This window comes from Micromys minutus, assembly GCF_963924665.1.
Source record: "Micromys minutus genome assembly, chromosome: 28".
NCBI lineage: Eukaryota > Metazoa > Chordata > Mammalia > Rodentia > Muridae > Micromys > Micromys minutus.
Genome location: NC_137963.1, coordinates 17,816,664 through 17,830,921, shown reverse-complemented (window position 1 = coordinate 17,830,921; position 14,258 = coordinate 17,816,664). Strand labels below are relative to the sequence as shown.

At 39.6% G+C, this 14,258-nt stretch overlaps 1 protein-coding gene across 1 annotated transcript in view; it reads right to left on the bottom strand.

The window, feature by feature from the left end:
* Positions 1 to 14,258, bottom strand: part of SHOC1 (shortage in chiasmata 1) — a gene marked incomplete at its 3' end in the record, with an annotated part of 82,102 nt that overhangs the window by 63,264 nt on the left and 4,580 nt on the right. The window contains exon 3 of the mRNA XM_080940209.1: positions 9,887 to 9,968. Within this exon, the coding sequence (XP_080796335.1) occupies positions 9,887 to 9,968 (82 nt within the window). The remainder of the gene's footprint in view (positions 1 to 9,886; positions 9,969 to 14,258) is intronic.

Below are 14,258 nucleotides of genomic sequence, written 5' to 3'. Positions count from 1 at the left end.
AAAGAAATCAGGAGTCACAGAAGCAAGCATTTCCAATAGATTACAAGAGATGGAAGAGAGAATCTCGGGGGCAGAAGACAACATTGTAAACATAGACAAAACAGCCAGAGAAGATGCAAAAAACAAAAAGCTCCTAACCCAAAATGTCCAGGAAATCCAGGACACAATGAGAAGACCGAACCTAAGGATAATAGGAATAGAAGAGGGAGAAGAGTATCAACTAAGAGGCACAGTAAATATCTTCAACAAAATCGTAGAAGAAAACTTCCCTACCCTCAAGAATGAGATGACCACGAGCATAAAAGAAGCCTTCAGAACTCCAAATAGGTTGGACCAGAAAAGAAATTCCTCCTGACACATAATAGTAAAAACACCAAGTGCCCAAAGCAAAGAAAGAATACTAAAAGCAGTAAGGGAAAAAGGTCAGGTAACATATAAAGGCAGGCCAATCAGAATCACACCCGATTTCTCGACAGAGACTATGAAAGCTAGAAGAGCCTGGAAAGATATCATGCACACCCTAAGAGAGCACAAGTGCCAGCCCAAGCTGCTATACCCAGCAAAACTATCAAGCACCATAGATGGCGAGATGAAGATATTTCAAGACAAATCAAAATTTACACAATATCTGACCACAAACCCAGCACTACAACGAATTATAGGTGGAAAACCCAATACAATGAGGGAAAATACAGCCTAGTAAAAACAAGAAAACTCCTAAACAAGAAGATTAAAATAAGAAAAAGACACAGATACAACTCAACCCACAAAAGCAATAATGGCAGAAAACAGAAACAACTATTCCTTGATATCTATTAAAATAAATGGTCTCAACTCCCCAATAAAGAGACATAGGCTATCAGACTGGATACATAAACAAAATCCAGCCTTTTGCTGCATACAGGAAACTCATCTCAGAGACAAAGACAGACACTATCTCAGAGTAAAAGGGTGGGAAAAAAACTTCCAAGCAAACAGCTCCAAGAAGCAAGCTGGAGTGGCTATTCTAATATCGAATAAAGTAAATTTCCAAAGAAAAGTTATCAAAAAAGATAAGGAAGGACACTTTTTACTCATTACCAGGGAAATCTGTCAGGAGGAAATCTCAATCCTTAACATATATGCTCCAAATAAAAAAGCACCCATATTCATAAAAGAAACCCTACTAAAGATCAAAAAAAACCATTTCACCCCACACAATAATAGTAGGAGACTTTAATACCCCACTCTCACCAATGGACAGATCATGGAAACAGAAACTGAACAAGGACACTGCAAAACTAACAGAGACTTTGAACCAACTAGAATTAATAGATATATATATAGAACATATCATCCTAAAGTAAAAGAATACACCTTCTTCTCAGCACCCCATGGCACCTTCTCAAAAATTGACCACATAATTGGACACAGAACGAGCCTCAATTGATATAAGAAGATTGAAATACTCCCATGCATCCTCTCAGATCACCATGGTCTACGGCTGGTCTTTAACAACAACAAAGACAACAAAAAGCCCACATACACATGGAAACTAAACAACGCTCTGTTAAACGATAGCAGGGTCAAAGAAGAAATAAAGAAAGAAATTAAGGATTTTCTAGAATTCAACGAAAACGAAAACACAACATACCCAAACCTATGGGATACAATTAAAGCAGTACTGAGAGGAAAACTCATAGCCCTAAGTGCTTCCAAAAAGAAACTGGAGAGAGCTTACATCAGCAACCTGACAGCACAGCTAAAAGCCCTAGAACAAAAGGAAGCAGACACACCCAAGAAGAGTAGATGGCAAGAAATAATCAAAATTAGGGCAGAAATAGACCAAATAGAAACAAAAAGAACCATTGAAAAAAAATCAACAAAACCAAGAGTTGGTTCTTTGAGAAAATCAACAAGATTGATAAACCCCTAGCCAGACTAACTAGAGGGCAAAGAGAGAGTATACAAATTAACAAAATCAGAAAGGAAAGTGGAGACATAACAACTGAAACTGAGGAAATTCAAGAAATCATCAGATCCTACTACAAAAACTTATACTGCACAAAATTGGAAAATCTGGAGGAAATGGACAAATTCCTAGACAGATACAAGATCCTAAAGTTAAACCAGGACCAAGTAAACCATCTAAATAACCCTATAACACCTAAAGAAATAGAAGAAGTCATCAAAAGCCTCCCAACCAAAAAAAGCCCAGGTCCAGACAGGTTCAGTGCAGAATTTTATCAGATATTTATTGCGGATATTACACCAATACTCTCCAAACTATTCCAAAAGATAGAATCAGATGGAATACTACCTAACTCATTTTTTGAGGCTACAATAACCCTAGTACCTAAACCACACAAAGACCCTACAAGGAAAGAGAACTTCAGACCAATCTCACTTATGAACATTGATGTAAAAATACTCAACAAAATCCTTGCAAACCGAATCCAAGAACACATCAAAACAATCATTCATCATGACCAAGTAGGCTTCATCCCTGGGATGCAGGGATGGTTTAATATAAGGAAATCCATCAATGTAATCCACCATATAAACAAACTCAAAGAACAAAATCACATGGTCATCTCACTAGATGCTGAGAAAGCATTTGACAAAATTCAACACTCCTTCATGTTAAAAGTCCTGGAAAGAACAGGAATCCAAGGTCCATACTTAAACATAATAAAAGCAATATACAGCAAACCAACAGCCAACATCAAACTTAATGGTGGGAAACTTGAAGCAATCCCGCTAAAATCAGGGACTTGAAAAGGCTGCCCACTCTCCCCCTACCTATTCAACATAGTACTGGAAGTCCTGGCTGGAGAAATTAGACAGCAAAAGGAGATCAAGGGGATACAAATCAGAAAGGAAGAGATAAAAACATCACTCTTTGCCGATGAGATGATAGTGTACTTAAGTGACCCCAAAAATTCCACCAGAGAACTCCTACAGCTGATAAACAAGTTCAGCAAAGTGGCTGGATACAAAATTAACTCAAACAAATCAGTAGCCTTCCTATACTCAAAGGACAAACATGTGGAGAAAGAAATTAGGGAAAAGGTACCCTTCACAATCGTCACAAAAACTATGAAATACCTTGGTGTGACTCTAACTAAGCAAGTGAAGGACCTGTACGACAAGAACTTCAAACCTCTAAAAAAGAAAATTGAGGAGGATCTCAGAAAATGGAAAGATCTCCCTTGCTCATGGATTGGAAAGATCAACATTTTAAAAATGGCCACCCTACCAAAAGCAATCTACAGATTCAATGCAATCCCCATCAAAATTCCAACACAGTTCTTCATGGAATTGGAAAGATCAATGTGCAATTTCATATGGAACAACAAAAGACCTAGAATAGTGAAATACATCCTCAACAACAAGAAAACATCTGTGGGAATCACTATCCCTGACCTCAAGCTATATTACAAGGCAATTGTGCTGAAAACTGCATGGTACTGGTACAGAAATAGGCATGTGGATCAATGGAATAGAATAGAAGATCCAGAAATGAGCCCTCATGTATATGGTCACCTGATTTTTGACAAAGGGGTCGTAAACATTCAATGGAAAAAGGACAGCCTATTCAACAAATGGTGCTGGTCCAACTGGCACTCAGCATGCAAAAGAATGAAAATAGACCCTTTCTTATCTCCTTGTACAAAGCTCAAGTGTAAGTGGATCAAAGATCTCCACATTAAACCAGATACACTGAAACTATTAGATGAGAAAGTAGGGAAAACTTTAGGACATATAAGCACAGGAGAAAATTTTCTGAACAAAACACCAATGGCTCAAGTTCTAAGGTCAAAGATTAACAAATGGGACTTAATGAGATTGCAAAGTTTCTGTAAGGCTAAGGACATTGTCAAGAAAACAAAACGGCAGCCAACAGAATGGGAAAAGATCTTTACCAACTCCACATCAGATAGAGGCCTAATATCTAAGGTATACAAAGAACTCAAAAAGCTAGACACCAGAGAATCAAATAACCCTATTAAAAATGGGGTACAGAGCTAAACAAAACGTTCTCAGTTGAGGAATATCGAATGGCTGAGAAATATCTGAGGAAGTGCTCGACATCCTTAGCCATCAGGGAAATGCAAATCAAAAGAACCCTGAGATTCCACCTCACACCAGTCAGATTGGCCAAGATCCAAAACTCAGATGACAACATATGCTGGCGAGGTTGCGGAGAAAGAGGAACACTTCTCCACTGTTGGTAGGGTTGTAAACTAATACAACCACTCTGGAAATCAGTCTGGCGATACCTCAGAAAATTGGACATAATACTACCTGAAGATCCAGATATTCCACTTCTGGGCATATACCCCAGAGACACCTTAGTACACAACAAAGATATATGCACCACAATGTTCATAGCAGCTCTATTTATAATAGCCAGAAGCTGGAAAGAACCCAGATATCCTTCAGTAGATGAATGGATACAAAAATTGTGGTATATTTACACAATGGAATACTACTCAGCCACCAGAAACAATGACTTGACCAAATTCTTAAGAAAATGGCTGCATCTAGAGAATATCATTCTGAGTGAGATAACCCAGTCACAAAAGAACAGACATAATATGCAGTCACTGATAGTGGGATGCTAACCCCAGAGGCTCGCACTGCCCCAGAAACAACTCACAGACTGTATGAAGTCCAAGAAATAAAGAAAACAAAACAAAACAAAAAAATCTTTACACAACAAGAAAACTTTGACTATTTCCATGTTACATTTTGTTTTACTTGTACTTTATGCTCATTGTAACTATTAAGTTTTCAATGCATACTATCAAACCTTTAAAAAAATAGAAAGTACTGACTAAAAATATATTCATATAGTTTTATATAAAAATTATTTTAAAATCTGAAAAAAAATACTGACAAAAATGTATTGTATAATTTTACGCAAAAAAAAAAATGCTTAAAATCTGTACATTTATCTTTGTTTTGTAAAATAAAGTTGTTTAAAAAAAAAAAAAGAAATCACACCCAAAAGGAGTAGACAATGAGAAATAATTAAACTCAGTGCCTAAGTCAATAAACTATAAACAAACAAACAAAAAAGAATACAAACAATCAATAAAACAAAAAAATGGTTCTTTGAGAAATCCATTAATATTAGCAAACCCATATCCAAATTAATAAAAGGATAGAGACTATCCAAATTAACAAAATTAGAAATGAAAAGGGAGGCATAACAACAGACACTGAGGAGACCCAGAGAATCATAAGGACACACGTGCAATGTAAATCAAAACTACTTGGAGATTTATTTTACACCTGTCAGAACAGCTAAGGTCAGTAAGGCAAGGGACAGTTCTTGCTGGTGAGGATGTGCTGTAAGGGAAACAAACATCCATTACTGGTAGGAGTGTAAGTTGTACATCCTCTATGGAAATCAGCGTGGCAATTCCTCAGGCAATTGATCCACCTCAAGATCCAGCTACACTGCTCTTGGGCATATATCCAAAGGATAATTCATCCTTCCACAGAGACATTTGCTCAACCAAGTTCATTGCTGCTGTATTCATAATTGCCAGAAATTGGAAACCACCTAGATATTCCTCAGTAGAAGAATGAATAAATAGAATGTGGCACATTTACACAATGGAGTATTACTCGGTTGTTTAAAAAAGTAAAATTCACAGGGAAGTGGGTGGAACTAGATGGGGGGTGGGGAGGGAACCATCCTGAGTGAGGTAACTCAAACTCAGTAATACAATATGGTGAATACCAGCTAAGTCAATGATAACTAAGCTACAATCTGCAGAACCACAGAGAGTGGCCAGAAAGCAAGGGATTAGGAGGGGTACAGATAGACCCTAGGAAAGGGAAATAGACATTTGTACATGGACAGGGTGGGAGCTGGGAAAGAAGTATCAAATGGAAAAGGGGAGGAGAGAAGAAGAGGGAGGGAATATGAGAAGTGACAGCTAAAATTATGGGCTATTTAAAACTTATTGAAGACGGTAGAAGCTTCCTAAAACATATAAATTTTAGGTAATCTAAAAGAAATTGCCAAATACAGGGGGAAACAAAGCCTCAACTGGCCACCTCTTGTCAGCAAATGAAGCTTCCAGTTCCAGGATTGGGTTATATATAGTTGAGTTGTTGGCCAGAGGGATCCCATGGGAACTCCCATTGAACATGGAGAAGTTGGGCTGGTGCCTACATAGCCTTTGGTACTGGAAGGTGCTCTGCACGCCACCAAAGGAGAGATGTAAACAGCAACCTGGCCATGAACTCTGATCTACAGTGCTGCCCTGCCTGCCACATATACTACCATAATAGTGGCACAAAGCTCGATGGAATTACCAACCAATATCTGATTTGACTTATGTCCCACTCCACGTGATGGAGCTCAAACCTGATACTGCTTAGATGATCAAGAACCTGAGCCCAGACAGCCTAGAGACCTAGGATAAACCCAAATACCACTATTCTAAAACCAAAGCAAAACAATAAGGCTAATGACATCCTGCCATACTCATAGACCAGCGCCTCGCTCAGCCATCATCAGAGAAGTCTCCTTCTGCAGCAGATGGGAACACATACAGAGACCTGCAGCCAGACATCGTGCAGAGACTGAGACACTCACTACATCAAATCCCTCCCCTCAGGACTCAAGGAACCCTGTGGAGGAGAAGGTAGAAAGAGTGTAAGAGCCAGAGAGTGTGACAAACTCCTGTAAATCAACACGATGCATGCACATGACCTGCACCAGTCTGCAACAGATGGGGTCCAGGAGCTGAAAGAGGTGAACACATGCCCCCACCCTCAATGCAGAAGCAATCTCCAATCGTTTTTTCCAAGGAAGTGTCTCTGGGGAAACAAGCTACTCTTAAGGCAAGGGAGGAGTAGAGGGAAGGGAAACCATAGTCAGGATGTGTGAGGAAGAAAGTCCATTTTCAATAAAAGGGGAAAATCATAGAAAAAAAAAACTCTCTAAAATGTCTCCCTTACTCTTGAAGAAATACAAGAATAAAGAGCTTAACACTCCCACTGTATTACCCATTGAAGATATAAGACAAAGTAGCTTAAGGGTTTATCTGTATTACTCACTGAGAACGGGTTTATATGTGGGCCTTCCTAGGCTTCTGAACACAGTTCTTTAGCTAGTGGGTTGTTTTGTTAAAGCCATGACACAACTAGCACTTGGTAAAACACCAAGTCAACTCTCGTTCCCATGACACACATGAAAGGAAGACCAGTGTCTCCTGGTTCTTCTCATTATCCCTCCCTCAGCATTACTTGTTCTCTTTCCATGGGAGCCTCCTGTTTCCTGACCCGTGAATACCACGGTCTGTGAGCTGTCCCATCCGCACGGGCTTGGCTTTCTGTGGCTACCGTTCTCTGTGGCTCGTTTTACCCACGGCCATTCATTAATTCCTTTAGACAAATTCCTGGATACAATGTGCTAACTCTGTGCTTGGGACTAGCACTATACTAGGAGACACAGTCTTGTTATCACAAAGCTCATCTGTTAAAGGGAAGACGAACAACTAAATAGACAATGTCAACGGAAAAAAACTGCAATGTATTTAATATAACAAGGTATGCAGGCATCGAGTAACAGCCATGATGTGTAGAGGATGCAGCCAGTGAAAGGCCCACTGAACGATGGGAACTGAGCCCTAAGGGCTTAAAGGGGGAAACAAACTTGGTAGATTACAGGTAAGAGAGTAAGATCAGAGGAACTGGAACAGAGGAACTTAGACAGGCAGAGGAATATTAGACGGAATCATTATGAACTTTCTAAGACATGGTAAGTACTTAGGCTTGTATTATTTGCTGGGGCAACATTTGTGAGTTATAGTTAGAGGTATTTCATGATCTAATTTATGTCCTTTTAAAAATGTTTTTAATTGAAACAATTATAACACTTCCTCCCTCCAGCACCTCCTATGTCCTCAACTCTCAAATTGATAGCCTCCTTTTCTTTGAATTTCTTTTATTTCCTCTGATTAAAGAAATAAAAAAAGGAGAAACTTCTTATGACCTAGGCACATGTACATTGTCTCATACATATGATATTCAGCAAACCTGTGAGAGCGGAAGCTACACACGTTGAACTATCAACGTTTTAAGATGTGCTTCAAAGGACATCATCATGAAAGTGAGAAGACAAACAAACCACACGTCAGATCCAGGATTTGTATGTGGAATATACACACAGCACTTAGAAGCAGGCGTTTGCCCTCTGGTTTCTAGCTAGGATCAGCCATCAGGAAGCATTGGCTGAGAGTCAAAGGTGGGAGAGGGACAGGTTTGATTCCTCCTCCTCCTGGATCCATCTTTGTTGGATCAGTTTGGAAGCAATAATACACATCCACCAAAGGCTGCCTGTTTCACAGCTGGGGAGGCGAAGGCTTCCTGCTAACCCTATGGTTATTCTCCTGTTGTCCTCTTAACTCACTAGTGCAGCTGTGATACAGGGCACAGATGGTGAGGTATTAGTATGGATGCAAATACACCGTAAGCTGCATGATACCTGTAGGGATATAAATAGAACAGTTGACAGGACCACACCGGGTGGTTCCTCAGAGCTGTTACCGTGTGACCCAGTAATTCCAATCCTAGATAACTGTCTACACAAAAACCTGAATATGAATGCTAACAGCAGAATTACTCACAGTTGCAAAAAGGAAAAACAACCTTAATGTCCGTCCTAAAGTAAAATATGGTATATCCATACATCAGACTGTGATTTAGAATAAAAATAAATGAGATATGGATATAAGCCACATAAGTAAATCTGGTGGGGGTTTTATTATTTATTTTCAATGCAATTAAGAAATATTTAAATTAGACCCTGAAGGGAAGAGGAAGAACTCCACAGAAAGACCAACAGAGTCAACTAACCAGGACCCTTGGGACTCTCAGAGTCTGAATCGCCAACCAAAGATACACAGGCTGGACCTAGGCCACCCACACATATGTAGCAGAGGTGCAGCTTGGTCCTCATGTGGGGCCTGAACACCCGGAGTGGGGCTGTCCCAAAAGCTGTTGCCGGAACGTGGGATACGTTCTTATAGCTGGGCTGCCTTGCCTGCCCTCAGTTGGAAAGAAAGTGCCTAGCCTCACAGAGACTTGAAGTGCCAGGGTGGGGGCACACCCAGGGAGGCCCCCACTCCCTCAGAGGAGAAGGGGAGGACAGATGGGGGAAAGACTGTGAGTGAGGGTGACTGGGAGGGGACAGTGAGCAGGATGTAAAGTGAGTAAGTGACACAAGTAAAAAAATAAATATTTAAATCATAAAAGTTTGGAAATATGGATGAGAACGTATTTTAATAACTGTGTCTGATGCGCGTTATGCATGGAGTTAGCCGATTGATTACTTGGGTTAGTGCTGAGAACGGGAGCTTCTGGGTTCAGTGCACAGGACACTAGTCTCCTGCTGCTCAGTGACTGTGGTGCTGTGCTTTGTAGGCTTTATTTCTTGATTGCATAGCCAGACCTTTCAGTTTGTATACACCCACAAATATGCAAGTATCTGGAGGATGCTGAACTGATAATAATAATGATACAATACATCAGAAAACGGTCTTAAGTCTGCACCTTTACTAAAGGAAGTTTAGTATTAATATAGATTAATAAACTTTGTCCAGAAGATTGACATATTAACGAAAAGTATAATGCCACCGGTTAATTTCTGAGTATCTTTTGTAGCATCAATGAAGAAAGTAATAATTAAACTGTGGTAAATGAGGGAAGGATAAAAGAGGCTATAAATAACTGCCAATTAGCCTCTTCCTTGTGCTTGAAATCTGGGCTTTCTTCAGACTAAAGAAGAAAATGTGTGGGAAGTAAAGGGATTTTCAGGTGTCTGAGGAGCTTACTGTGTGCCTTCTACAGATAAAGAAAATTTGAGATGCAGGATACATACTTCTCAGGAACGTCCTCCACACAGAGCCTTGTTCTCCACTGTTCCAAGACTGAGTTATCTGTCATTTCCAGAACTGGAATAGCTGAGGCCAAAAAGAAACAGTCAACACTAACTTCTAAAACATCCTTTTACATTTAACAGAAGAAAGCCAGACATCCACCATTTTATTATGGAGTTATCTTTACTTATTCACAAATACAGTTACCTGTTCTAGGTGCTATCTGATTCTGATCATTATAGTCTGCTTGCCTGAAACTCAATCACAGTCAAAAAATTATCACTTGAACAATTCATCTGTCCTTTTCACAGCTTCTCTTTGATTAGACACCACTATGATCCCAGATAATCCTGCTGAGCAGTTCATGCTCTGCCTCATAGGGCCTTCAGTAAGTACCTCCAGTTCATTCTGATGCGCTCTCCTCAAAGGGATATAGCTAGCAGAACTGCGCAGCTAATCATATATGGCTTTATATTAACATTTGTGCATCTATAGGTAACTTTTCAATTAGATCCTTGACTCCTTAAGAAGAGGGACATTACATTCTTGGCCAGAATATGCATATTCCACCATGAGTAGCATCACAATCAGAGTTTCTCTTGATGTTACTTCTGCCTAGGTTTGTTACTTTGGTTATGTTACATCTTACCCAGGTCTCATGGAAAAACATAGTGGTAGTTCAGAAAACACATCTGGGAATCACTCAGCTTAGACTGTAATCCTTGTTCTACTACTTATTAACTTCATGATCTTGAGGAAATCTTATAACCTTTATATATGTTCCTTAATATGAGTTGGGAACAATAGCTATTTCATAATAATGTTGGATGGCTCAGTGATTAAGAGTATTGGGCTGCTCCTCTAGAGGACTCAGGTTCATTTCCCAGCATTCCAATGGCAGCCTGACTGTCTGTTATTTCAGTTCCAGGGGATCCATTGCACCAGGTATGCATGTGGTACACATGTGTGTGCATGCTGCCAAAATACTCATATACATAAAACAAAATAAACAAATCTTATTTAAAATGAGCTACTCTTCTACACCTCCAATGCATTATCCCTCCATTTGTATATTCATCATGGTTTCTTGTTTCTTCCTCATTCAGCTTTCTCTGTCTGTCTTATGATCAGTGCCTTAGAAAGGCTTGAGTCCCTTGCCTCCCTTTCCCTTGTATTGACTTAGAAAAACCCTATCCTCAACTTTCTATCTACATGGAGTGAATCCATCTGGCCATGCTGAATTATCTCACTTCAGAGAATATCATATTTCCAACAGCGACAAAGAATAACACATCCTCCACTAAAGAAGTTTCTTGCTGTTTATGACAGTTATTTCACAATTCTTCCTCAAATATCCAATGTGTGCTCCAAAGTACTCTGCCATAATTTTGCCTTTACACATGTAAATGTACTCATCAGATGTCATTGGCCATCTCAGAAGCTTCCTGCTGAATAAGATCTAGTTTGTTCTAGTTCCTTCTGAACTCTGGCTGGCTGGTTCATCAGCTCAGAATCTTCTCTAAGCTGACTGATTCAATCTGGTTTCTCTTGGCTTCTCACTGAATTGCTCTACTTTGCCTCAAACTAACTCTGTCAATCTGTTCTAGTCTTCTGGCTCCTTCTCATTCTCTGGCTTGTTCTGTCTTCACCTGCTACCTGTCTCTGTAAAACTGTCCTAGAAGAACTGCCTCCTCCTCCTCCCCCCTTTCCCTCCCCTCTCTCTCTTTCCTCCCCCTCAACCTCTCTGCTGCTTTCTTAAGTTGATTTCTTCCTAAGATGTTCTCATGAGAGTAGGTCATATCCTCTCTAACTCATTCTGTCAAATCTTTCTCTGATTCATTACTTGATCTGCCCCTTAGTTTAATGTCACTTTCAAGCATGATTGCTTCCTTCTATAAACCAAAATTGCCTTCATTATTTAGGATTAAAGGTGTGTAATATATTCTAGCCAGAAGGATTAAAGGTGTGTCATTCCAGCAAGATAACACAGACCTAGAAGGTTTTTGGATATGATCCCTGGCCAGAACTGCCATGTTGCTGGATTAAAATTCCTCTGTAAACAGACAAAATTAATAAAGTAGAACTAATCATCTTCTAGCGCCAATCCTACCAGCCTACTGCTGTTAGTCTAACGACTCTATCACTCTGTTTACAGAAGAAAACAGACTTCTGGCTGCTATTGAACACAATAGGAGCTCTTCGTGCTCTTGATGCTATTCCTCTTTTACTCTTAAGTTCCTTTTTCCTTTCTTACAAACGAACACTCCAGTTTTCTTTTTATCATATACTGAAAAAAAAATCACATTAGCAAAATAACATTTTGCTGAGCATGGTGACATACACCTTTAATCAATCTACTCAGGAGGAAAGAGAGGTCTGAGGTTGGGGCTAACCTGGTCTACATAGGAAGTTCCAGGACAGACAGAGCAACATAACAGAGAGAGCCTGTCCAACAAGCAAACAAAAGAAAAGAAGAATGTTTGCCCCATTCCCTTCGAGCTATTGCTTCATTTACCCAAACAGTAGTGCCTTTAGTACTGGAAATTCAGACTACTCAATATACTTTTCTTTAAAGAAAGAAAAAGAGTTGGGGCTGGAGAGATGACTCAGTGGTTAAGAGCACTGACTCCTTTCCTGAGGTCCTGAGTTCAATTCCCAGAAACCACCTGTGGCTCACAACCATCTATAATGTAATCTGGTGCACTCTTCTGGCCTGCAGGCACACTGCAAGCAGAACAGTGTATACACAACAAATATATATTTTTTTAAATTAAGGTTTTACATCATAGAACATTTTTAAGTGTTGCCAAACCCACTGTGTTCATTTCTCGTTCTCTTCCCACCATACTCCAAGGCAACATGTGTGTATAGAGGTAAGAGTCAGTTCTCACCTCCAGTCCACGGTTCCAAGGTTCAAATTCAGGCTGTCAGGTTGGTCAGCGAGCATCTTACCCACTGAGCTGCCTTACTTGACCATGTCTGCTCTGCTTTTGACTCCTACCCTCTACCCTTCCGATTTTTTTAGACAACAAGAATGGTATTTTCTGAAATATGGTTTCTCACACTTGTACTTTATGAGCCAGTCTGAGCTGCTATACCCCAATAGTATAGACCTGGTGACTCAACTAAGAACATTTATTTTTTCATGGTCCATAGATTAGAAAGTCCAACAACAAGACTCAGCAGATCTGGTATCTGATGGAGATTCTCTTCTACTTCCTCTCAGGACCTCTTGTACGAGAGTGCTCATCTTCAGTCTCATGACCCCTCTTCCATGGGGAGGGTTAAATTTGAACGTATGGTTTCAAGAGCACACAGACACTCAGGCTATTGTTTTTATAAAAGTAAATAGGCAAAATAAGTCCATGTTATATTCTACAAAGCTTAGATAACACAACATTGCTCACACCTCTCCAGTTCCTTTCTACCCAGTCCTGTGGTCTAAGTTTCTTCATGCCATACACTGAACTCAGAAATAGCTTTCAAGAAATGAAAACAAACATACTCTTGTCCATGGACTCCTATATTTATCATCAATAATTTTTTTATCTTGTATTTAAACATGAAGGGATCTGAAGCAATAAAGCATCTCTGTAAAGCTTTCGTTACTGTGTTCTAGATACAAACGTAAAATAATTTTAACATATACTATTTACCAATATTAAGAATATTATTATCATAAGTTGATATAATTTAAAGTGACATGTTATAAAAATATCAATTACAGAACCACATTATAGAGAATATCATCAAATTGTCTTACAAACATTATTTTCTATACAGGCTAAATATATGCATGTTTAACTAAAACATATTATATCGCTTAGCAATGTAATTTTTTCCACTGAGTAGTATCATGCACTCTCTTAACTTTTGTTTCCTATGATAAAACCTGAAAATAAGTTCATAATTTCAAAAGCCAACCCAAGGACTAAGACTCTTCCCTTAAGTAGACATTAAGGTGGCCACAGTGTGCTGCTTCTAATCTCAGCCCTTAGGGGCCTGTGAAAGGAGGCTTATTAGTTTGAAGCCAGTGTGGGCTAATACTGAGTATGAGGCCATCTAGGATTACTGCAAGATCCTGCCTGAAGCAAACCGCACAGAAAGGATGCTATCAGTTGAATAAGCCTGCCGATCAGCTCAAGTTCTACCCTGGCTCTGCCTTGACTTCCAACTTTGTGGCAATAGCTAATTCCTCCTCTAGCCACCTCAACTCCATCTCAACACTGTGGTCACAGTCCATGGCCTACCCTGCTGTTCTATAGCTGTCTCTCTCAGCTGAAGCATCATCCCTCTACTCAGTCTTCTCCCGTGACTTTGACTCCCCATGGAAGTCATTATTCCACATCACAGGCAAAAAATGACTGTGTGTTT